Consider the following 23,674-nt stretch of genomic DNA (forward strand, 5'->3'; position numbering starts at 1 on the left):
TCACACAGTGACGCTGGAGGCAGCCATGCGAGGTGCCAACAGCCTGCTCGTCGGGAGCAGTTAGGGGTCAAGGGTCTTTGCTCGAGGACACTTAGACACGCTGCCAGGAGGAGCCAGAAACAGGGAACCTTCAGATCACCTTCCTGACGCCCGCTCTACCTACTGAGCCACTGATACACACAGAAACAAGCACATACACATCCATCCACACACACTGGGCCTGTCCCTGACTAAGGATTTGTATAGTCAACTTTGATTAATAATATCGAGTGCATAGTAGTATAGACACATTAGCAAGATAGAATAGGTAGAATAGTAGAATAGTATTAGGGTACACAATAGTGAAAAGGTTAGAGTTAGTAAATATTCTTTATTATTATTATTTCTTTCATATTTTTTTTCTTCTTCAGATATTATTATATTTCAGATATTGTTTGAAGAGGTGTGTTTTTAGTCAACAGCAGGAAATTGGCCGGGTTTCAGCTGCCCTGACTGTGGTGTGGAGTTCATTCCACCACTGTGGAGCCAGGACCGAGAATAGCCTGAGAACAGCCTCATGAACTTGATCAACATCTTTATCAGTCTCTGCTGTACAACACAACCCTGAGAGACATACTGTAGAGGGAATGGGAGAAAGAGAGAGACACTTTGATATAGTGACTGAGAGAATCTTTGAGAGATAGAGAGAGGGAGGAACTGGTAGAGAGAATAAGACACAGAGAGAGAGAGAAAGAGAGAGAAAGAGAGAGATAGAGGATGGATTACTAAAAAAAATATAAAATTATTGAAACGCTACAGGGGTAAGAACAAGAAAGAGAGATTAAGAAGAAGAGAGAGAGATACACATTGAGAGAAACAGATAGAAATAAATAGTGATAATAAGACAGAGAGAGAGAGAGAGAGAGAGAGAGAGAGAGAGAGAGAGAGAGAGAGAGAGAGAGAGAGAGAGAGAGAGAGAGAGAGAGAGAGAGAGAGGAGGGATTAAGAAAAGAGCAATATAGAGAGGGGGTTGAAAAGCTACAAGAACAAGCAAGAGAGAGATTAACCCTTTCACTACCACACTACAGAAGGTTAACCTTTCACTACCACACAGGGCGAGAGGCTGGCGTTGTCTGGAGAGCTCCCTGCTGGCTAGGCAGGCTGACGTTGCCAAACTACAGACGGTAATTGTATAAATGCAGTCCCGGGAGAGACGTTACAACATCAGGATCGTTGGTGTCCCGGAGGGCAGTGAGGGAGGTCGTCTCTCGGAGACCATGCCGGAGTTGTTGCAAAAGATACTGGGGGAGGATGTCCTCCCCAGCCCACCCATGTGCGAGTCGGCCTACAGAGCGGGCAAGACCAGTCCAGGAGTGAACAAGGAGCCGAGGCCCATCATTGTTAAGCTAAACAGGCTACATCAGAGGGAGCTCATCATGCGGTCGGCCCGTGCCAGGAGGGGTGAACTCGGTCTCGGCGATCACAAAGTGGCCATTTTCAAAGACTTTACGCCGGAGGTTCAAGCACAGAGAGGCGAATACAAAGTGGTCATGGCCAGGCTATGGAAATTGGGCCTGAGGCCTACGCTATTCTTCCCCGCAAGATTATCTGTGCTGTGTAAGGGCGATGATCGTTGATCATTTTGGTCGTTGGCTAAAGCGGAGGAGTATCTCGGGGGGGTAGCCGAGACCGTAGCTTGATAACTGTGTCGGGTGAGTGACGTGGCGATGTGGGCCTAAATACATTGATAGGGCGGACTACTCACAAATGTTTATTGTCATGCCCAAACAGGCTAACTGGCCATTGCCCATCCAAACTAGCGGGGCATCCCAATGACTTCTGTTACTTGTTAATGCTGACCTCATGGTCGTACGTGTGTGTTGCCTCTATGAAAGCTAGCGAGCTGGCTGGATTAATCACTAGCTTACGCGCTAGCCTCGGGCTAACTAGCATGCTATGTCTATCGCCCGCACCGAGTCATTCGGGACCCGTTAATGTTTACGTATTTTGGCTGTTGTTGCTGTTTAAGTGACATATGTTTGCACAATTTAACTGTGATTGGGTCCTGCCTTAACTATCTTCTGGTATGCTTTTTTTTTTTTTTGTCCATTTGTGCTATAGCATTGCGACGTTGATACGCAGATTCAGAAGTAGTTGGTTACAGGGATGGCGTTGAGTTATTATATAATAATAGCAAATTTTTCCCTTATAGTTGGCTCATATTAGGGCCAAGGCTCACGTTTGTTTTCGCTAGTAACACCTTTGGTTGATCTGTTTTGTTGTGTTTCTAGGTCTTGTTTTCCTTGCCTAGACGGGGTTTGGCTGTTTTTGAGCCTTAGGCTCCGGTCGTTGAAGGTCGGTTATGTATATATATGTAATATATAATAATAACAGGTTGTGTCAGGTATAGCTTATTACTACCCCCGGGTTAATGAAGGTGTTTACTTCTATTCTTATATAGGATTTTGTCATTCCAGCCTTTGTGCCTGACCAGAGGGACGGTGAAATGCTTGCACCTTGACTGTTGTGAAGGATCAGATTAAACCGAATATATATATTTATTTATGGATATATATTTAATAGTATTTGTATATCGTTTGATATCCCTTGTATATTCTTTGTACATCAGTGGCGGCTGCTGACCAAATTTTTTGGTGAAGCAAAAAATATATTTTTAAAACATCCCCCACTGTGTGTGTCAGTGGTCAGTGGACACAGATGAAAACATATTAACATTAGGTGACGGCGCACCTGACCAGACACAGATGCAAACAATTACATATTCAGTGACGGCGCACCTGACCAGACACAGATGCAAAAAATTACATATTCGGTGACGGCACACCTGACCAGACAGATGAAAACATAATTAGGTGACGCGTGATGGCACACCTAACCAGACACAGATCAAAACATATTAGGTGACAGCGCACCTGACCAGATCAAAACATATTAGGTGACAGCACACCTGACCAGATAAAAAAATATTAGGTGACAGCACACCTGACCAGATCAAAACATATTAGGTGACAGCGCACCTGACCAGATAAAAAAATATTAGGCGACAGCACACCTGACCAGATCAAAACATATTAGGTGAAGGTGACAAGGAAAAGGAAAGATGAAATTACCTACCTGGGTTCCGTCCTAGAGGAAAATCTTTCCTGTGACAAAATGGGATCCAATGTAATAAAACTAAGTCAACCAACAAACTAGATTTGTGTACCGGATCTCCTCTCTGGTAAACAAGAATACCTTGAAGATGGTACCAAAGCACCTCAAAGGCACTAAAAACAAGATTACAAACATCACAAAACAAACTGGTTAGACTACTGCTTGACCTTACTCCTAAAACCCACCTCACCCCTGCCTATTTTGACAACCTAGGATGGCTTAGAGTAGACGACAGAGTACAGCAACTTGCAATGGGCCTGGTCTACGAGTATGTATACTAGTGAAGCACTGCCTCACTAGTAGTCATGCAATAACCTCCACTGTTGTACATATACACTGAATATCCCTTTAGTCTACTACAGCCCATAATAGTTAATTCTCTCATTGGACAAGAACCTGGCGCCAGCAGACAGGCCCCTTGAGTCAAGTTCAATAGTGCCGACGAACATGTCCCAACTAGCCCCGGTTCCGCGTAGGAATACGGCTACCGAAATACGAATGGTACTATTTGTTCACCGTGCATATAAATAGGGCGCAAGTAAAGTAGAACTTTCTTTTAGTCCATTAGTCCTTTACCCTCCAACCTAGTAACAGACGTGAAGCCTCACCCACGACCCACGTGTGGTGCAGTATGGCCTATTTTGGCCCCAGAATAGGCATTGAGACCTCGTGTAAATTCATAGCTGAATTGTCATAGTTTGGCACTGTATCGTCGAGTGGGACGTATTTCTATTAAGTAATAATAGTCTATTATGTATGGTGCATCGTTCGGTTAAAGTTCTAAAGTGAGCAGCACCCCCATCGTTCCTCGCGTTATCTAGAGTCTTAACCAGGCTGGGCAGACCACGCGTGGTGCTTTCATCCGAGGAGTTCTGGGCGAGGACGAGTGGACCTGCACATTGGATTACCTACCCGGACGACTGCTGAGCCTATACGGCATGGAATATCTATTTGCTTTGGGTGCTTTGATTTGTGGAGCGGATAACAGCCAACGCCAGTGAGTGTTGGAATTACCCCCGAGAGGAGCCCAGGTGAGACGGCGCTCAACCCAGACCGAGGCCGCCTCGCTTCTCCTTCGTTGTGGACCTACAGCTACCGTCTACAAGAGGGCCCAAGTGTATTCATCTGTGGATCAAGATCCTGCGGGCACTGTTTTCTGTACCTGAATTCTCCCCAGGAATCGTTGGCCAGATGGGATGCAGCTGACGGCTCTCCAAACCCCCCCCCCCCCCTTACTGACTTACAACCAGCAGGACCCCTTTAGTATCCCGCTATAATCCTTAAGTACCATCGCTATAGTTTCCCTAAAGAACCAGGTTGTATACTTGCTTCCTGCGTAACCAGAGATTGGACATTCAGTGTTGATTTGCCTACGAATACTCATTTGCCTTACAAGTGCATTCAAATCATAAATGTAATTAAGTGAATGTTGTATATACCTTTTGCTATATTAAACCTTCGCCTGTTATATTTGTGTGGACCTGATTTCATATGTGGGAAAGTGTTCATCATACTTAGATATCGTGTACTGGATGGCCAGAAGTTAAAGTACATCAATCGGTAGTGGTTTAATGATACCATACTTATCAATACAGTCAGGGAATTGTACCCCTCAGTTACAATTGGTCCTTCGAGCCGGAGGGTAACTAGTGTAATATTAATATAGTGTTATTAATATTGAAATGGCCTATGATGAACACTCCACGAAACGGTCCTCCTAACGTAGAACGCCCGCGGCGCAGACGACAGACACCTCAGTATTTAGAGGATTACGCTGTCAGTCAACTACCTAGCCTTCTACAGACGGTAAACGCGGTAAAAGTAGAAAGTAAAATTATGTCTGACCTTAACGACCAGGTTACCCCGACCACAGAGGCCCTAGTGGGTTCTAATGTAACTGACCAAGCTCACGGTGGGGACCAGGAGGGAACAGACATGCCTTTACCCCCCGCCAATACCGAAGAAGTAGTCCCCGACCAGCTCCGGGAGGAAGACAACCCTCCAGAGGTGGAACCCTGCACGGAACAAGATGAGGAGAGCGCCGAGGAGATAGAGCTCCAGGACTCCCCAACGAGGACAGCCAGGAGCGGCTCACCTCTACAAGCGTCTTCCCCCAGCGAGGCGGAGAGGATGCTGTCACAGGCGTTCCTCGTCAGCCTGACAGCCTCTACCGAACGCGATCGACTCCAGGGTGAACGCGATCGACTTCAGGGTGAACGCGATCGACTCCAAACACAGCAACGGAGCGAAGAAGAGCACATACGCCTGGAGATGAGACGCCTTCAGACGGAAGAGAATATGGCAAGAGACCGGTCCGACACCCAGCGCGCCGCTGACGGTGCCCAAAGAGAAGCAGAGCGCGACATCGCTCTCATCCAGCGCGAAGCCGAGCGCGACAGACTACAAGCCGAGCGCGACAGACTACAAGCGCAGCTAATGGAGCAGCTGATCACCAGGGCAACACCCTCTCCCTCCGCCAGGGGTTCAAGGGCCTCGTCGAGACAACAGTCAAGGGCAGCATCCCCTAACCGACCAAGCGACCCTGAACTTGACCACCAGAGAGAGCCTATACCCCCCGCAGACCCCCTTCCCCGACCGGTCCAAGCGAGACCCAGCTACAAGGAAGGAGCAGCATACACTGCGGAGAGGCTAAATAAACGACTACAGGATCTAGAGGACCTGACAGAAGAAGAAGAGGGAGAGGAGGAGAACCAAGCCCGACGACAGCACAGTACTCCACCGGACCAGGAGGTCCAGTACAGCCCAGGCTATACCCCCGCGGCGCTGCGCTACAGACCCCCGACTCTATTCACGGGTGAGCATGACGCACGACCAGCCCCGAGGAACAGCACCTGGACCAGCGGGCCATGGTACCCTGCCGGTACCAGCCCACAGAGAGGCGCAAGAGGAGACTCGCCTAGGAGGCCTCTCTCCCAACGCTCACCGATGTGCCAGCCATCCACGGCGTCATACATTGGCACACCGACGTTTCCAGACTTCACCCATGAGAATCGAGCACAGTACACGGAGCTCCGGATGTGCTTAGAGACAATGATGGTGGATGTCGTTGACGAACGCCACAAGTATGCAATATTACTGAAGCACCTGAAAGTACCCCGAGCGCACAATATAGCGCTAGCCTATGCCACTTCTACGACCCCATACACCGCGGCTCTAGCAGCGCTGGACCAGAGATATGGACGTATATGGGATTACGTAATCCAAGAGATAAGGCATATTGACCGCCTACCCCCAGCAACAGACAATCGCTCACTAGACGACCTGTCTATAAAAGTGCAGTCCCTGGTAGGGATGCTGGGAGCGCAACGAGAAAAGGGTATGCACGAGCTATACGCCAACTCTAACGTCGAGAGGATTTTAGAGAAGCTGCCGCCCGCCAGACAAGAGCGCTTTAGGCGGCAAAGAGACCACCGTGATCCTAACGGTCCCGAACCATCCCTCCTCGATTTAGCCGACTTCCTGACGAGAGAAGTCAGCAGCCTACGCTTGGATACATTCGTGCGGAGCACACCAAGCTCCAGAGAGGGACCTAGGAGAGTAAACGATGGAAGAAGATCAGTGACTGTCATGCACCAATCAGAATCAGTACCGAGCAGTAAGAACCACAGTACCCCCTCGAGAAAAGAGAAGTGGAAGATGGTGTGCCCGTACTGCGAGAAGGAACACTGGCTGTCACAATGTGACCTGTTCAAGAAGATGAATGCAGAAGAAGTGAGTCAATGGATAAAGTCCAACAGGCGCTGTTACCGATGTGCGCGCAGTCACATGGCAGCCGAGTGCCGCCTAAAGAAGAGGTGCAGTGTGTCATGTACATTGACCCCGCCAGCAGCAGCGGCGCCCAGGTGCTCTTAAAGGTAGTCCGTGTAACATTGAGCCACCAAGATAAAGTCATGGACACTTACGCCGTCCTTGATGACGGGTCAGAGAAGACCCTTCTCCTCGCATCTGCTGCGGCCCAGCTGGGACTGCGGGGGAGCGAGAACCAGATGACGATTCGGACAATAAGAAGAGATTTAAAGACGATAAAAGGCGAGAATGTCTCCTTCACTATCGCAGCAAGCGGGCAGCCAGAGAGACGGTATAGGATTACAAATGCTTTCACCAGCCAAGAAATAGGACTATCACAGTACACCTACCCCATCGCCAAGCTGATGGATAAATATGTGCACCTGCGTCAACTACCTATCCCGCTCATAGACGGCGCCACCCCGACCCTGCTGATAGGCTCCGACCATGCAGACCTCATAGTCCCGATAGACCGGGTCCATACAGGACCCAGAGGCTGTCCTGCAGCAGTCGAGACCCGCCTAGGATGGACATTACAAGGCCCCCTCGCTAAATCTCTCAACCGAACAGCAGCCACTAGCTGCCTCCACTCCAGAGTGACAGAAGAAGACACCACTCTCCTGCAGCATGTCGAGAGGCTATGGACACTAGAGACAATGCCCTTTAAGAACGAAAAGAAAGACATTCGTTCTAAAGAAGACATTTACGCCATAAACCTCCTCGAGCAAGGGACAAAGAGAGTCACAGTCGGCGGAGTGATGAGATACGCAACTCCACTCCTGAGGCGAGAGGGAATGCCCACCTTTCACGCCACGAAAGAAGCTACGGAGCGGTATCTATTGAACACAGAGCGGCGCCTAGCCAAAGACCCCGCTCAAGAGAGTGTGTACCGCGCTGAGATTGAGAAGCTAATCACAGCGAGACACGTAATGAAGATTGACATTAAAGAGGCCGATCAGACGACCGAATCATGGTACGTGCCGCACCACAAGGTCCACCACAACGGCAAGGATCGCATTGTGTTTAACTGCAGCTACCAGATCGGATCCCAGAATCTGAATAAAGAGCTCTTGCCCGGCCCCACACTCGGCCCCTCTCTACTAGGCGTGCTACTACGCTTCCGCCAGGACAAGGTGGCTATCAGCGGGGATATCAAAGGGATGTTCCTGCAGGTGAGACTAGTGGAGGAGGATAAGCCCCTACTGCGGTTCCTATGGAGAGAGAGGATCGGAGATGAGCACCCAGCCATCTACCAATGGGAAGTCCTCCCCTTCGGAACCACATGCAGCCCGTGCTGTGCTACATTTGCACTGCAGAAACACGTCGCAGAGGACCCAGCAGCAGATGAAGAGGTCCGACACAGTGTGAAGAACAGTTTCTACGTGGACAACTGTTTACAAAGCGTTTCGACCCAAGAAGAAGCCGAGGTTCTCCTACTCAAGCTACGCGCCTCCCTGATCAAAGGCGGCTTTGATCTCAGGCAGTGGGCCAGCAGCGACCCGCAAGTATTGCGCAGCCTCTCCCCCGCGGACAAGGCAGCCAGTAGCAAGACCTGGATGACGACCATCCCAGGAGAAGCCCAAGAAATGACACTAGGACTAGTCTGGCGCTTCAAAACAGACTCGCTCCACTATAGACACAAACCCCTGACCACGGAGCAGGGAAGGTCGACGGCGATACCGACCACCAGACGGAGTGTGTACAGAACACTCGCCAGACAATATGACCCGTTGGGATGTATTCTACCTTACACCACCAGGGCAAAGATGATTGTACGAGCACTATGGGACAAGGACCAGGGCTGGGACGACCCAATACCCGCACACCTTGCCTCCACATGGAGAGAGTGGGAGACGGAACTCTGCTCACTCCCAGGCGTCAACATACGCCGCAGCTACTTCCCACCCACAGTGAGGCCAGAGACATGCAAGATGGATCTACACGTCTTCAGCGACGCCTCCGAAGTAGCCTATGGATCTGTGGCCTACTTGCGTGCCCAAGAGAAGGGAGGAGAGATACACACCGCTTTCATCCTGGCTCGCTCAAGAATAGCCCCACGAAAGCAACAATCTATCCCGCGTCTAGAGCTCTGCGCAGCCCTAGCAGGAGCGCATCTAGCCACGTTAATCCAACGTGAACTCACCATCCCGGTGCAAAGAACAATCTTGTGGTCAGAATCTACGACAGTACTCACATGGATCAAGTCTGATTCATGCAGATACAAGGTCTTCGTGGGAGTCAGAGTCACAGAGATTCAAGAGTTAACAGAAGCAGCAAGCTGGCGGTATGTGGACACCAAACACAACCCAGCTGACGTCATCACCCGGGGAATGTCCCTAGATGACCTCACCCGTCACAACATCTACAGTGACGGACCAGAGTTCCTCAAGCTCCCGGAAGAAGAGTGGCCTACGCCCACCCCACGGGAAGCGAGTAAAGAGGAGGCTGAAAACAAGAAACCTATGTTCTGTGGATTGAGCACAGTCGCCTCCACAGACCCCAACATAGATGATTGCCTCACCCTACAGAGTGCGCAGCTAAAGACATTCCTGTGGCACCACCCAGAGATTCAGCCCACCACTGACATTTCAGCAGCTGACTACGAAGAAGCAGAACTTCTTCTACTACAACGAGCCCAGAGAGACTCGTTCCCCGATGAGCTAGACTGTCTACAGGGAGGAAAGCCCGTCCCATCAGACAGCAGACTGCTCCACCTGGCACCCGAGAGTGACGCCCATAATCTCATCAGAGTGGGTGGTCGTCTGCGGAGAGCCCCCGACCTACCGGATGACGTTAAGTACCCGATAGTCTTGAACAGCCGACACAAGGTCACAGAGCTGATCATAAAGAAATACGACGAGGATGTGCACCACGCAGGCGCAGAGAGAGTCTTCGCGGAGATCAGACGTCGCTATTGGATACTTCAAGGGAGAGAAGCAGTGCGACGCTTCCAGCGAACCTGTCTAGACTGCCGAAAGTGGCGCGCGCAGCCCAGCATACCCCGGATGGCTGACCTACCTCCCTGTCGCCTCCGACTCGGCGACAAGCCCTTTCACTCCACAGGCATTGACTGTTTTGGCCCGTTGTATATAAAGAAAGGAAGAGGAACCGAGAAGCGGTGGGGTATTGTATTCAAATGCATGACCACCAGAGCGATACATATCGAACTCCTTCCAACCATGAGCACAGACTCATTCCTTATGGCCTTCCGAAGATTCACATCGCGGAAAGGAAAACCGTCTACATTGTTGTCTGATCACGGGACAAACTTCAAAGGCGGAGAAAGAGAGCTGAGAGAGAGCTTCCAAGCTATGGGCCCAGAACTTAAGACCCACCTCGCTCCATCCCAGATTGACTTCCAGTTTAATCCCCCGAACGCACCCCACTTCGGTGGAACCTGGGAACGAGAAGTACGTTCTATAAAGACAGCCCTGTACGCCGTGCTTGGGGCCCAGACTGTGGCGGAAGAAGTCCTAATGACAGTCCTCACGGAGATCGAGGGAGTATTGAACTCCAAGCCCCTCGGTTACGTCTCAAGTGATGTAGCAGATGTCGACCCAGTTACCCCCAACACACTCTTGATGGGGCGGCTGGACCCCGCGCTACCCCAGACAATGTACAGGCCTGAAGAAGCGAACGGCCGAAGAATGTGGAGGTACAGTCAAGTACTGGCTGACAAGTTTTGGAATAGCTTCCTACTCCACTATCTACCGTCTCTACAGACCCGCCAGAAGTGGGTAAAAGAGAGAGACAATTTGACAGAAGGAACAGTCGTCATGATTATCGACCAGTCACTACCCAGAGCTATGTGGCCGGCTGGCCGCGTAAGCAAAGTGATCACCGGTGCCGATGGCAAGGTCCGAGCAGCTGAAGTGCTCGTCCAAGGGCGAACTTACACACGACCCGTGGCGAGGCTAATAGAACTGCCAAGACTCCCAGACACTATCGATGACGACCATGACCCCATGACTTTGTGAGTTGACTGACCCTTACAGCGGACCTTGAGTGGTAGACAGTGCGGTTAATCTGTCTCTGCTTAGCTAATTAGGTGGGACTAATTAGGGGGCGGCTGTTGTGAAGGATCAGATTAAACCGAATATATATATTTATTTATGGATATATATTTAATAGTATTTGTATATCGTTTGATATCCCTTGTATATTCTTTGTACATATACACTGAATATCCCTTTAGTCTACTACAGCCCATAATAGTTCATTCTCTCATTGGACAAGAACCTGGCGCCAGCAGACAGGCCCCTTGAGTCAAGTTCAATAGTGCCGACGAACATGTCCCAACTAGCCCCGGTTCCGCGTAGGAATACGGCTACCGAAATACGAATGGTACTATTTGTTCACCGTGCATATAAATAGGGCGCAAGTAAAGTAGAACTTTCTTTTAGTCCATTAGTCCTTTACCCTCCAACCTAGTAACAGACGTGAAGCCTCACCCACGACCCACGTGTGGTGCAGTATGGCCTATTTTGGCCCCAGAATAGGCATTGAGACCTCGTGTAAATTCATAGCTGAATTGTCATAGTTTGGCACTGTACCGTCGAGTGGGACGTATTTCTATTAAGTAATAATAGTCTATTATGTATGGTGCATCGTTCGGTTAAAGTTCTAAAGTGAGCAGCACCCCCATCGTTCCTCGCGTTATCTAGAGTCTTAACCAGGCTGGGCAGACCACGCGTGGTGCTTTCATCCGAGGAGTTCTGGGCGAGGACGAGTGGACCTGCACATTGGATTACCTACCCGGACGACTGCTGAGCCTATACGGCATGGAATATCTATTTGCTTTGGGTGCTTTGATTTGTGGAGCGGATAACAGCCAACGCCAGTGAGTGTTGGAATTACCCCCGAGAGGAGCCCAGGTGAGACGGCGCTCAACCCAGACCGAGGCCGCCTCGCTTCTCCTTCGTTGTGGACCTTCAGCTACCGTCTACAAGAGGGCCCAAGTGTATTCATCTGTGGATCAAGATCCTGCGGACACTGTTTTCTGTACCTGAATTCTCCCCAGGAATCGTTGGCCAGATGGGATGCAGCTGACGGCTCTCCAAACCCCCCCCCCCCCTTACTGACTTACAACCAGCAGGACCCCTTTAGTATCCCGCTATAATCCTTAAGTACCATCGCTATAGTTTCCCTAAAGAACCAGGTTGTATACTTGCTTCCTGCGTAACCAGAGATTGGACATTCAGTGTTGATTTGCCTACGAATACTCATTTGCCTTACAAGTGCATTCAAATCATAAATGTAATTAAGTGAATGTTGTATATACCTTTTGCTATATTAAACCTTCGCCTGTTATATTTGTGTGGACCTGATTTCATATGTGGGAAAGTGTTCATCATACTTAGATATCGTGTACTGGATGGCCAGAAGTTAAAGTACATCAATCGGTAGTGGTTTAATGATACCATACTTATCAATACAGTCAGGGAATTGTACCCCTCAGTTACATTGACCATTCACTTTTTTTTTTATTGTTGCTGTTTAAATGACATCTGTTTGCACAATTTAACTGTGATCGGGTCCTGCCTTAGACTATCTTCTGGTATGCTTTAATTTTTAAAATGTTCTTTTATCCATTTGTGCTATAGCATTGCGACGTTGATATGCAGATTCAGAAGTAGTTGGTTACAGGGATGACGTTGAGTTATTATATAATAATAGCTAATTTTTCCCTTATAGTTGGCTCATATTAGGGCCAAGGCTCACGTTTGTTTTCGCTAGTAACACCTTCGGTTGATCTGTTGTTTTCCTTGTCTAGACGGGGGTTGGCTGTTTTTGAGCCTTAGGCTCCGGTCGTTGAAGGTTATATATATATATGCAATATATAATAACAGGTTGTGTCAGGTATAGCTTATTACTACCCCCGGGTTAATGAAGGTGTTTACTTCTATTCTTATATAGGATTTTGTCATTCCAGCATTTGTGCCTGACCAGAGGGACTGTGGAATGCTTGCACCTTGACCAATAACTTTATTTTTATTTTAAATTTTTGTTTCTTGGACTAGTGGGGGGTTTAATCAGGGTTTTATCTAGAGAGGGGGTCGGAGTGGAGAGCGTCTTATTGGATCCATGATTCCAGTGGGAAACGATAGGAAGATGACCATCCTTAGTGGATGGAGCATAGGGAGAGGATTGGAGAGTAGGTATAGGAGGGTTAATATTAGGATGGGTGGGTTAGGGTATAGAGTAGAAGTAGGGGGGGTTGTAACTGGGGTGGTATTTTTCTGTGTTTTCTGTACTGTTGTCCTATATGTGTGTAATTGTTCCTCCTCTGAACTCTTGGGATTGACCGTCTGGGCCCGCCTGGATCAGCGCCTCTGTCCTCAGCCTGGCTGCACTGGTATGTTCTCCACGCATTTAGACAAATTCGACCATGGCTAAATAGAATATTTTAATTTGGAACGCAGGGGGTCTTAACGCCCCACACAAGCGTGCCAGTGTCCTTTGGTTATTGAAGAGAAGAAATATTGACATTGCTCTCCTTAGTGAGACGCATTTATTGGTGGGTGATGTATCAAGGCTAGCAAATCGACAATATCACGTTATCTCCTCATCCTCAGCCGACAATAAGACAAAAGGAGTCGTTATAGTTACAAGACGTAACCGTGATATCAAAGTCCTGGATGTGTGGTCGGACACAGAGGGAAGGATTACTATAGCAAAAGTTGAGTTTTCTCATAGGAAGATGGCAATAATAGCATTGTATGCCCCTAACACATTTGATTCAGCGTTCTATAATACAATCACAAAGAATATGTTGGAACTTACTGGATATGCTCTCATTGTGGGTGGCGATTTTAATGCGTGCTGGGATGCGGAGATGGATAGGTCCGGGTCCTCTGAAACAAGCGACCAAAAACAGTTCTCTAAGGCCCTCAGGATGTGGGCCCAGGACACGGGGCTCGCAGACCTCTGGCGCATATCCAATCCCACCCTCAAGGATTACTCTCACCTGTCAGCCAGACACAAAACCTTCTCCCGAATAGACTATGCATTCGCGTCCCCTAATATGTTTGATAGTTTCGACGTCTCATTGGTTCCCCTAGCTCTCTTGGACCACAAGGGGATTTTCCTTATGGCAACCTTTGGCAGGCTCTCCACGAGAGCTCCCAGATGCCGTTTTAACTCAACCTTATTAAAGAACGATGATTTCTGTACTGAGTTCAGGAGTAAACTAGTTGAATTCTTGCAGATCAATGTCGGCACAGTCGAAGACCCTAGGGTCCTGTGGAACGCATTGAAGGGATTTATCAGGGGTCATGTCACACTTTTCGCCTCCAATTTGCATAAATTCCGGTCAAAAAAACTAGAAGGACTGGAAACATTATACGCGGACCTATACGCATCTTTGCAAACTAACTATAATGAACGACTAAACACACAACACAAGATAGTCAAGAAAGAAATAAACTCCATATTTAAACAACAGTCTGAGTTCTTGATACATAGGACAAGGCAAAATTACTACTTTCACGGTTCCAGGCCTAGCCATCTGTTGGCAATGAAAATACGCTTGAATAATCATTTCTCGGATATCCCTTCGATCAAGACGCGACAGGGAACAGTCACTACTGATTCGAAAAAGATCAACGACACTTTTAAAGAGTTTTACTCACAGTTATATAGCTCAGAGGTTAATTTCGATAACTCTAAATTTGAATCGTTCATTGGCGGGCTTGAGATACCCCACATTTCTGAGGAAGAGGCGAAGGAACTGGGGAAACCGATCACTCTTATGGAACTTAGGGAGACGATTGCTGAAATGCAAAGGGGTAAGGCACCAGGCTGGGATGGGATTCCACCCGAGGTATATTTAGCTTTCTGGGACCAATTGGGTCCATTGATGCTCGATATGATCAATTACACTATCGAACAAGGGGAGTTCTCAAGAGATGTCAACATGACATTGATTTCTTTACTTCTCAAGAAGGATAAAGATCCCAATGATTGTGGTAGCTATAGGCCCTTGAGTCTTCTCGGGGCCGATCTAAAAGTGTTTGCCAAAGTGCTGGCCCGCCGCCTGCAGAGGTTTATGACGGTATTGGTACACTGCGATCAAACTGGTTTTATCCCGGGGCGCCTGGCTGCAGATAATCTTAGGAAGCTGTTGCATGTAGTCGATAACAGTAAAGACAATACAGCTCCGTCCACAGTTCTGTCCTTGGATGCCATGAAGGCGTTTGACAGACTAGAATGGTCATACCTGTGGAAGGTACTTGAGGTTATGGGTCTTGGAAAGAATTTTATTCATATGATTAAAGTCCTGTATGCCTCGCCGTCGGCAATGATACTGACAGGCAAAAACTGTTCCACACTTTTTCCAGTCTCCAGATCTTCTAGACAGGGTTGTCCTCTGAGCCCAGGACTATTCGCGCTTTCCCTCGAACCATTGGCCCAATTTATTAGGCAATCGGAGGACATCGTCCCCATAATGGTCAATAATACACCACACAAAATTGCTCTCTATGCAGATGACCTACTGATTTTTATGGATGACCCCTCCCAGTCGGCCACAAAATTACTGGGAATAATCGACGACTTTGGTAAATTGTCAGGCTTTAAGATTAACTGGAACAAATCAGCCTGCCTACCTCTTAATGAGCTGGCCAAGGCGGTGCAACTACCAGCTGATATCCCCATAGTGGAACATTTTAAATACTTAGGCATAGAGATATTCCCCACGCTAAGTCAAACTACTAAGTACAACTTCACGGGTACTTATGATAAAATACGCCAGGATCTAGACAGATGGTCGTCCCTTCCTAACTCCTTACAAGCCCGGGCTTCCATAATCAAAATGAACGTCCTGCCTAGGATACATTTTGTTAGCTCAATGCTCCCCCTGCCCCCTCCAATAGACCACTGGCGCAAGGTACAATCGATGGTATCTAAGTTTATCTGGAATAACAAACGCCAGAGAATCAAAAGAGCTACCACTCAACGTAGGAAACAAGATGGGGGCCTCGCAATCCCTGATTTTAAGCTTTATTTCTGGTCCTTTTCACTGAGACCTCTGATGTGCTGGCTAGACCCTGTAGATGCTGTATCTTGGCGCTCCTTAGAAGTGGCGGCGGTCTCACCGCTAAGATTGCAGGATGTAGTGTACTCCACTGTCCCTATTTCAAAATGCCGACTGAGGTATGGACCGATCATAACTCACTTGATCCAAACATGGCGTAATGTACAGAAGTCGTGTGCGATTAAATGCTCATGGCACCTGGACTCTCCAATTTTTAATAACCAGCAACTACTTGTTGGGCACAAGCCGGTTAGTATTCCTCAATGGCAAAGGAGGGGAGTTCATACTCTGGAGGATATTTATGATAAGAACGGCCTTCGAGCGTTTCAGGACTTAAAATAATTTTATAATCTTCCCGGCGAGTCCTTCTTTCTTTACCTTCAACTAAGGTCAGCGCTGAGGGCGCATGGCGTGCCGTGGGCTCAAGCTTTGCACCCACACCCCTTCCTCAGGCTCATAGTGGACAGGACGACCTCCAGAGGGTTTGTCTCAGACTTTTATACGCTCTTAATTCAATCCACATATAAAAATGTATCATTGGATACAATCTGGCGTGGGGATATCCCGGAGTTGGACCCCAAGTTTGACTGGGATGATGTTTGGGCAAATGTGGCATTGTCTTCCCGCAACCCCAATCACCAGCAAATTAATTTTAATTATATTCATAGGACCTATCTTACACCTAGGAAGCTATTTGCTATGGGACTGGTAACCGACTCTCGGTGCACTTTGTGCTCTCAAAGGGCCACTGGCACTTATATGCATATGTATTGGGATTGCCCACCAGTAGCCCGCTTCTGGAGGTCAATAACGGACAAACTTTCAGATCTGTGTGGCTTAACTATCCCATTCACAGCTGTTACGCTACTCCTGAACGATATAACAACACTACCCGCGTCCGTACAACAAAAAAGGGTTGTCCTAGCGGGCGTCACAGCAGCGAAGAAGCTAATAGCATTGAGATGGAAGGAGCCTGAGAAGCTCACAGTGATTAACTGGTCCCTAACACTGTTGGATGTGATTTATCTTGAGATATCCACGGCGCAGGTGATTGGGGTGGGGCAGGCTGGGATTGACCTGTGGTTCGCAGCAGCTGAGAAGGTCAGGACCACCGTGTGCGGCTGAGCGGGGTTGGGGTGCTTGTTCGGGGGAGTCCGGCGGTCTCGTGGGAGGGGGAGGAGGAAATGTCTTGTCTGTCTTGTCTTTTGTGTTGTCCTCTTGACTTTAACTGGGGGATTTTATTGGGGGGGAGCTATTTTGCTATTTCTTCTCTATTTGGACACTTTTACACGGTTCCTGTGAGTCTATAGAACACCTCTGTAGGTTTTTGTTTTTCAAGAAGGTTCATTGTTTTGTTTTTCTAGTCGGGTACTCAAAAGCGGCGTTTTTCTACCTCAGGACCTTAGGCCGTTTTGAGGCTGGGCTCCAACCACTGTGTGACCCGGTGGCGGAAGGAGGCGGAAAGGAAGGAAGGACTTACCTGCTGTTCTTGCGGGGCAGGGGCAGATCCTTCTGGAAGAAACACAAAGAGAAAAGAAGAAATAGAGAGATCAGGTACTGACAGATTCACATTCATTTTAGTGGTAAGAGAAAAGACAGCAGCACATTAACAATAAACTATACTATACAATATACTGTATTATGAAATATATTCAGTGGAGCTATATAACTGGCAGAAGTGCTTAGATGTATTGGACAACCTGTCCACCTGTCCATCCTTATATCCTACTGCCCCCTAAAGACATCATGTCCGTCGTTCTATCCTGCTGTCTTCTAAAGACATCCTGTCCGTCCTTCTATCCTGCTGCTGTCCTCTAAAGACATCCTGTCCATCCTTCTATCCTACTGTCCCCCAATGACATCCTGTCCATCCTTATATCCTACTGTCCTCTGAAGACATCCTGTCCATCCTTCTATCCTACTGTCCCCTAAAGACATCCTGTCCATTCTTCTATCCTACTGTCCCCTAAAGACATCCTGTCCATCCTTATATCCTACTGTCCTCTGAAGACATCCTGTCCATCCTTCTATCCTACTGTCCCCTAAAGACATCCTGTCCATCCTTCTGTCCCCCAATGACATCCTGTCCGTCCTTCTACCCCGCTGTCCCCCTGAGGACAGACAGATAAGGGACATTGTAATAGACTCTTTCTGTGCATTGAATGAGAGTAGTGTGAGAGAGATGCCAGATCTCACGCTAAGCACAGCCTGGCTCTTAAAACAGAACAACCTGCACCCTGGGAGAGAAAAGAAGAGGGAGGGAGAGTGTGAAAGAGTGAGGGGTAGAGAGAGAGAAACACGCACACGCACACACACACACACACACACACACACACGCATGCACGCACGCACACACGCACACACACACACACACACACACACACACACACACACACACACACACACACACACACACACTGTGATGCACACACACACCCCAGCTTGCTTTTATGTTTCACGCCTGGAGCCTCAGCCTTGGATCTAAAGCCGCGGTCACATTGATTGCATGAATGCGTCGCTCTCCGACATAAATTAATTCATTTCAAACGAGAGAATCCATTATTGATGCATTGATGCGTCGCATTTCAGCTGTCAGTCACATACACTGGATCTATCCCACCTCTGCGTTGAAACAGGATGCGTGAGCTAAGCCAGGTGTCCTTGTTCGCTAACTTTCTGCTGTGTTTAAATGATTTTCAGTTGCAAAGAAAATATAGATTGAGACACTAAAATCTATAAGTTATACCACGCAGCAAGGTTTTAGGTTGGATATTGAACGACCAGAATCGATTTTCACAAGTGTAGTTTATGTCGAGGTTTTCATTACAGGGATAATAACCCAAATCTAAATGACAATTTAAGTCAAGAATAACAGCACCCTTGGACAACAACCACTCCTGACCTGTTTCCTTTGGAGATACAGGATCCCTGCATTAGAATATTAGATCATATAATATCACAAAGGTACATATATGCATGTACTTTGAATATTCCATTTCTATTGTTGCAATCAGAAGGACCGCAGCCTAAGCCTTCTGCTGTGTGTATGCATGTGTGTGTGTGTGTGTGTGTGTGTGTGTGTGTGTGTGTGTGTGTGTGTGTGTGTGTGTGTGTGTGTGTGTGTGTGTGTGTGTGTGTGTGTGTGTGTGTGTGTGTGTGTGTGATGGGCTCTGTCTGTCAGCTGTGTTTTAGGAGCCCTCGAAAACGAGATGCTACATCTCAAGGGGTTATTCCGAATAAAGAATGTGTCTGTAAATCTACTCTTCCAAACACAATGCCATATAGACAGGGTTGTAAATGTAATATTCTTAGCAAGCACAAACAAATACTCACTGTAACCTTAACCTGTGAATTCATGAACCAATATGTGAGGATTCGCCTGTTCTCTGAGCTTTTCCCTGTCTACTCTCCTTCACCAGCCCCCACCCTTGCGAGATTTTTCCCTGTCTACTCTCCTTCACCAGCCCCCACCCTTGGACTACCTTCACGTAGCTGTCATAGTTTGTGATTAGCGCCCCAGAGGGCTTTATATACCTGGACCTCCCTTCCAGTCCTGGTCGGGTCGTTCTGTGTTCATGGAGTGCTGTACGTTACCATTCTGTACGTCACCATCACCTGCCGCGTCTCCGGCGTGAGACGACGGCCCAGCCATCACCACCTGTCGCCGTTTGCCTGGAGTGGGACGCCGTCTTCGCTCTCTAATTCTCTACGGGAGGTTTCCAGTGTTCCCACTCCAGACGTCAAGGCGGCTCGCCATCGCTCCCGATTCCACGGGAGGAAGGCGTCTCTTCGTGATCCTCGTTCCTGGGGTGAGGCTCGTCGTCGCTCCCTAGTATTCCACGGGAGGACGGCGTGTTCCCATCCCGGTCCCCTGGGACCCCCTTTGTTCTGCGCTGCCCGTCTGCAGCATCCGAGGAGGAGGAGGAGGATCTCCGTGCCCGGCCCCCGCTGTCGGGCCCCTGTCTCCGTGCCCGGCCCCCGCTGTCGGGCCCCTGTCCCCGTGCCAGGCCCCCGCTGTCGGGCCCCTGTCCCCGTGCCAGGCCTCCGCCGTCGGGCCCCTGTCCCTGTGCCAGGCCTTCGCCGTCGGGTCCCTGTCCCCGTGCCAGGCCTCCGCCGTCGGGCCCCTGTCCCCGTGCCAGGCCTCCGCCGTCAGGCCCCTGTTCCCGTGCCAGGCCTCCGCCGTCGGGCCCCTGTCCCCGTGCCCGGCCTCCGCCGTCGGAACCCTGTCCTCATCCCTGTAAGCAGCTCTGGCCCTCGCCCTGTCCAAGGCCTTAACCCTGTTCTCTGTCCCTGTCTCCAGCCCGCCTCTCCGGGCCTCTGTCCCTGTCCCCCTCTCCAGTGCCCCTGGTCCTGGCCCTGACACTTAGCCCTGGCCCTTAGCCCTGGCCCTTAGCCTTAGTCCCTTAGCCTGTTCGCCTCTTAAAGGCACAGTGCCGCATTATCCATATTTCCTTGACTCTAGTGTTTTTGTGTTCTCCCTTAAAGGGACTGTGCCGCTTTTTGTTCTATAATAAATATTTGCCCTGTTTTGGCTTACTCTTATACCTGTCTTGTGTTGTGCGATTGGGGTCGGTTACAAACCATAACACAACAAGGTTCACTGTCACTCTCTGGATTGATGAAAAGGAGAGATAATGCGATGCTGCGTGAACCAGAGAGAACAGTGAGCAGCACACAGTCACAGTAATAAATAGAAGCTGCTGAGAGCCTCTGAGAGAACAGCAACTAGGCACTGTATCTACACCAAGACAAGACCCAGACCAGACCAAGACCAAGACCCAGACGAGACCAAGACCAGACCCAGACCAAGACAAGACAAGACCAAGACCAAGACCAGACCAAGACCAGACCAGACCAAGACCCAGGCGAGACCAAGACCAGACCAAGACCAGACCAAGACCCAGACAAGTCCAAGACACAGATAATACCAATACAAGACCAAACAAGACCATGACACAGATGAAACCAATACAAGACAAAGACAAGACCCAGACAAGACTAAAACAAGACCAAGACCCATTCAAGACCAAAAGAAGACCAAGACAAGACCACGACAAGACCCAGATTAGACCAATACAAGACCAAAACAAAACCGATCCCAGATTAAACCAAGACAGGACCCACATGAGACCATGCAAGACCAAGACCAAATGTGGTTGACACCAAGTTCGAGACAAAGACTTTTCAACATTTTATTTATTTTTCTGACTTAGAATGATGCAGTCTTTGGCAGAAAAGGGATATGAAATGAATAGGCTGAGTGGCTGAGAGACTAAGGTTATAGAGAACCACTACATTCCAGCCTGCTGGTTGTAGCCAATGGCAACTGGGAGGACAATAGGCAGCTCCCAAAGAGATTGAAGCTAGACACTTCCTATCTACAGTACAACGGGACTCGCCACTGCTACCGTGCCATTAGAGGCCAATTCTAAACTATTCAGAGAACAACACTTCTTCTTCCTCATTTTAGGGTGCTTTCACACCAGAGCTGTTTGGTCCGGACTATCGGACCAGAGTTTGTTTTCTCGGATAGTCCGCTTTTTTTGGGGTGGTGTGAATGCTCAGTCGAACTCTGGTGCGGACCAAACACGCAAACTCTGGTCCGCCTGAAAACGTAGGTCTTGGTTCGCTTCATCGGACCAAACGCGGACCAAATATAGGAAGTGAGTCACGACTCTCACAAGCAGAGCGCTAAATTACTACCTAACCAATCAGATCTGCGATATGAGGTAGCGTCACAAGCAGAGCAATGTGTGTGGACAAGAGGCGGGTTGCTACGTTTACTGTAGGGAGGGGCTTTTAGACCCATGTTTTTTTTTTTGCTTCGAAAAGAGGGACATTTTCTCAATATGCGGGACGTGGGACATTCGGTCAAATGGTGGGACAGTACAACCAAAAGCGGGACACCTGGTCACCCTACCACCGACTGAAAATTGTGACGCCTCCGCTGATCTGGAGTCAGACAGGGCTTGCAGTCACACACACACACGCGCGCGCACACGTTAGGGCTCACAGTCACACACACACATTTCCACTCTATTGTGTCCAATAGACGAGCGCCCTTTTTGACCGTGTGACATTGTTCAGAAAGTTTAGTGCGCTTGACAAATTGCAATGTGAATGCAGATGAACCAAATGAAGAATGCAACAATGTTGCAACTTCACCCCCGAACCGCACAGAGTCTGCACAGAGTCCACCAAAACTATGTGAAAGCGCCCTCAGTTTCATTGGCGGTTCGAAACACAGAATCTTCCCGCATTACTGCCACTTAGCGGAAAGAGTGATGGGGATCAGCAACCTTGTTACAGAATAAATCAGAGCCTCTAGGTGGCAGTATACACACAAGAACTACCCCTGCACACGTTGTAGAAGAAGATCATCTGGCCATGAGGAACAGCATGTTGCAGACGCGCTCACTCTATACATGTCTATGACCACGCTGGCCTGTGGACAAACAGCTGCCTTCACTTGAGCTTGTTAGCTTAACTTACACCACTTAAGCTCATTAGCTCCTGCTCCTCAAGAACAATGGATAGCTAGGCTCAGTTGGGGTGTCTTTGCTGTGGACTAAAGAGCTCACTGGAGACTTCCGGATCAACTCACCTCAGATGGACCAAGCTGGGAAGGAGCACACCCTGTAAAGTGGTTGTCTTAACCGCTAAGCTGGACAGCGGACCGGACGTTCCATAAGTTAGTTAGGAGTTACAGTGAGAGCCATTGACAAGTCTTGTGTTTTGCCTTTTTTTTTATATATATAAAATGTCCTGGCCATTGTCCAGTTGGGGAACTCCAGCCTGAATGTGTTTTAATTGATGTACAACCACATTGCTTCTTCCACCGACCTATCCCCGTTACTCTGATCTACACTGCTCCAGTTCTCTTGTAGGTGTGTGTCTGTAATTAGTCCATTAGCTGTTCCACACACACCCAGCTGTCACACAGGGGGCAACTAACATGCTATTAACAGACAGGAAACCACCAGTCAATGCAATTATTAGCTTAAGCTTGAGATAATACTAAGCTGTTCTTCAACACACCTCCCTTTGTCACATGTATTTCAAGTAACTCAATAATGAGGTCAGTCTCATTCAGACAGCAAGGTAAAATATGTGACAAAGAGTCCTTTCAGAGAAGGATACAGGCTTGACATTGGACCTGCAAACCACACACACACACACACTCATTCAATTAATTCAATTCAAACCTTTATTTATTCTCGAAAAGGACAATTGAGGTCACCCTCATTTTCAATGTCGTCGAGACTTAGACATTTCAATGCATAAATCTTTTTACAATATAATAATGATAAATATTAATAACTCTATCTATATAGCACCTTTCACACATGGACCGCAGCCCAAAGTGCCCCACAGCAAATCGTATAAAATGAACATAGGCATAAAATCACCATACAGTTGACAGAATAAAAACAATGTATAAAATGCGGACATGAGAATAGGTATAAAAGTAGTGCAACGTAAACGTGCAGACATAAGAATAGGCATAAAATAAGTACAATAAGTACAGTATTGTTCGAAGGCATGTGAACCCCCACGGAAGAGCCAGTCCCCCAAACACCCCACACATCAATCCCCACCACATCCCCATCCAAGACACCCCCCCTGATAAAGCATGTCATGACCGAAGGAAAACAGAAACAGCCCGCGCACCACTCACAC

The 23,674-nt window shown here is 48.4% G+C and overlaps 1 protein-coding gene across 1 annotated transcript in view; it reads right to left on the reverse strand.

Moving 5' to 3' along the window:
* The window catches only part of LOC311240628 (microtubule-associated serine/threonine-protein kinase 1-like), a gene marked incomplete at both ends in the record, with an annotated part of 155,423 nt that overhangs the window by 107,515 nt on the left and 24,234 nt on the right, over positions 1 to 23,674 (reverse strand). Inside the window, one exon of the mRNA XM_084329200.1 lies at positions 17,475 to 17,506. Within this exon, the coding sequence (XP_084185326.1) occupies positions 17,475 to 17,506 (32 nt within the window). The remainder of the gene's footprint in view (positions 1 to 17,474; positions 17,507 to 23,674) is intronic.

The sequence above is a fragment of the Notolepis coatsorum genome (genome assembly GCF_963971535.1).
Source record: "Notolepis coatsorum genome assembly, chromosome: 14".
Taxonomy (NCBI): domain Eukaryota; kingdom Metazoa; phylum Chordata; class Actinopteri; order Aulopiformes; family Paralepididae; genus Notolepis; species Notolepis coatsorum.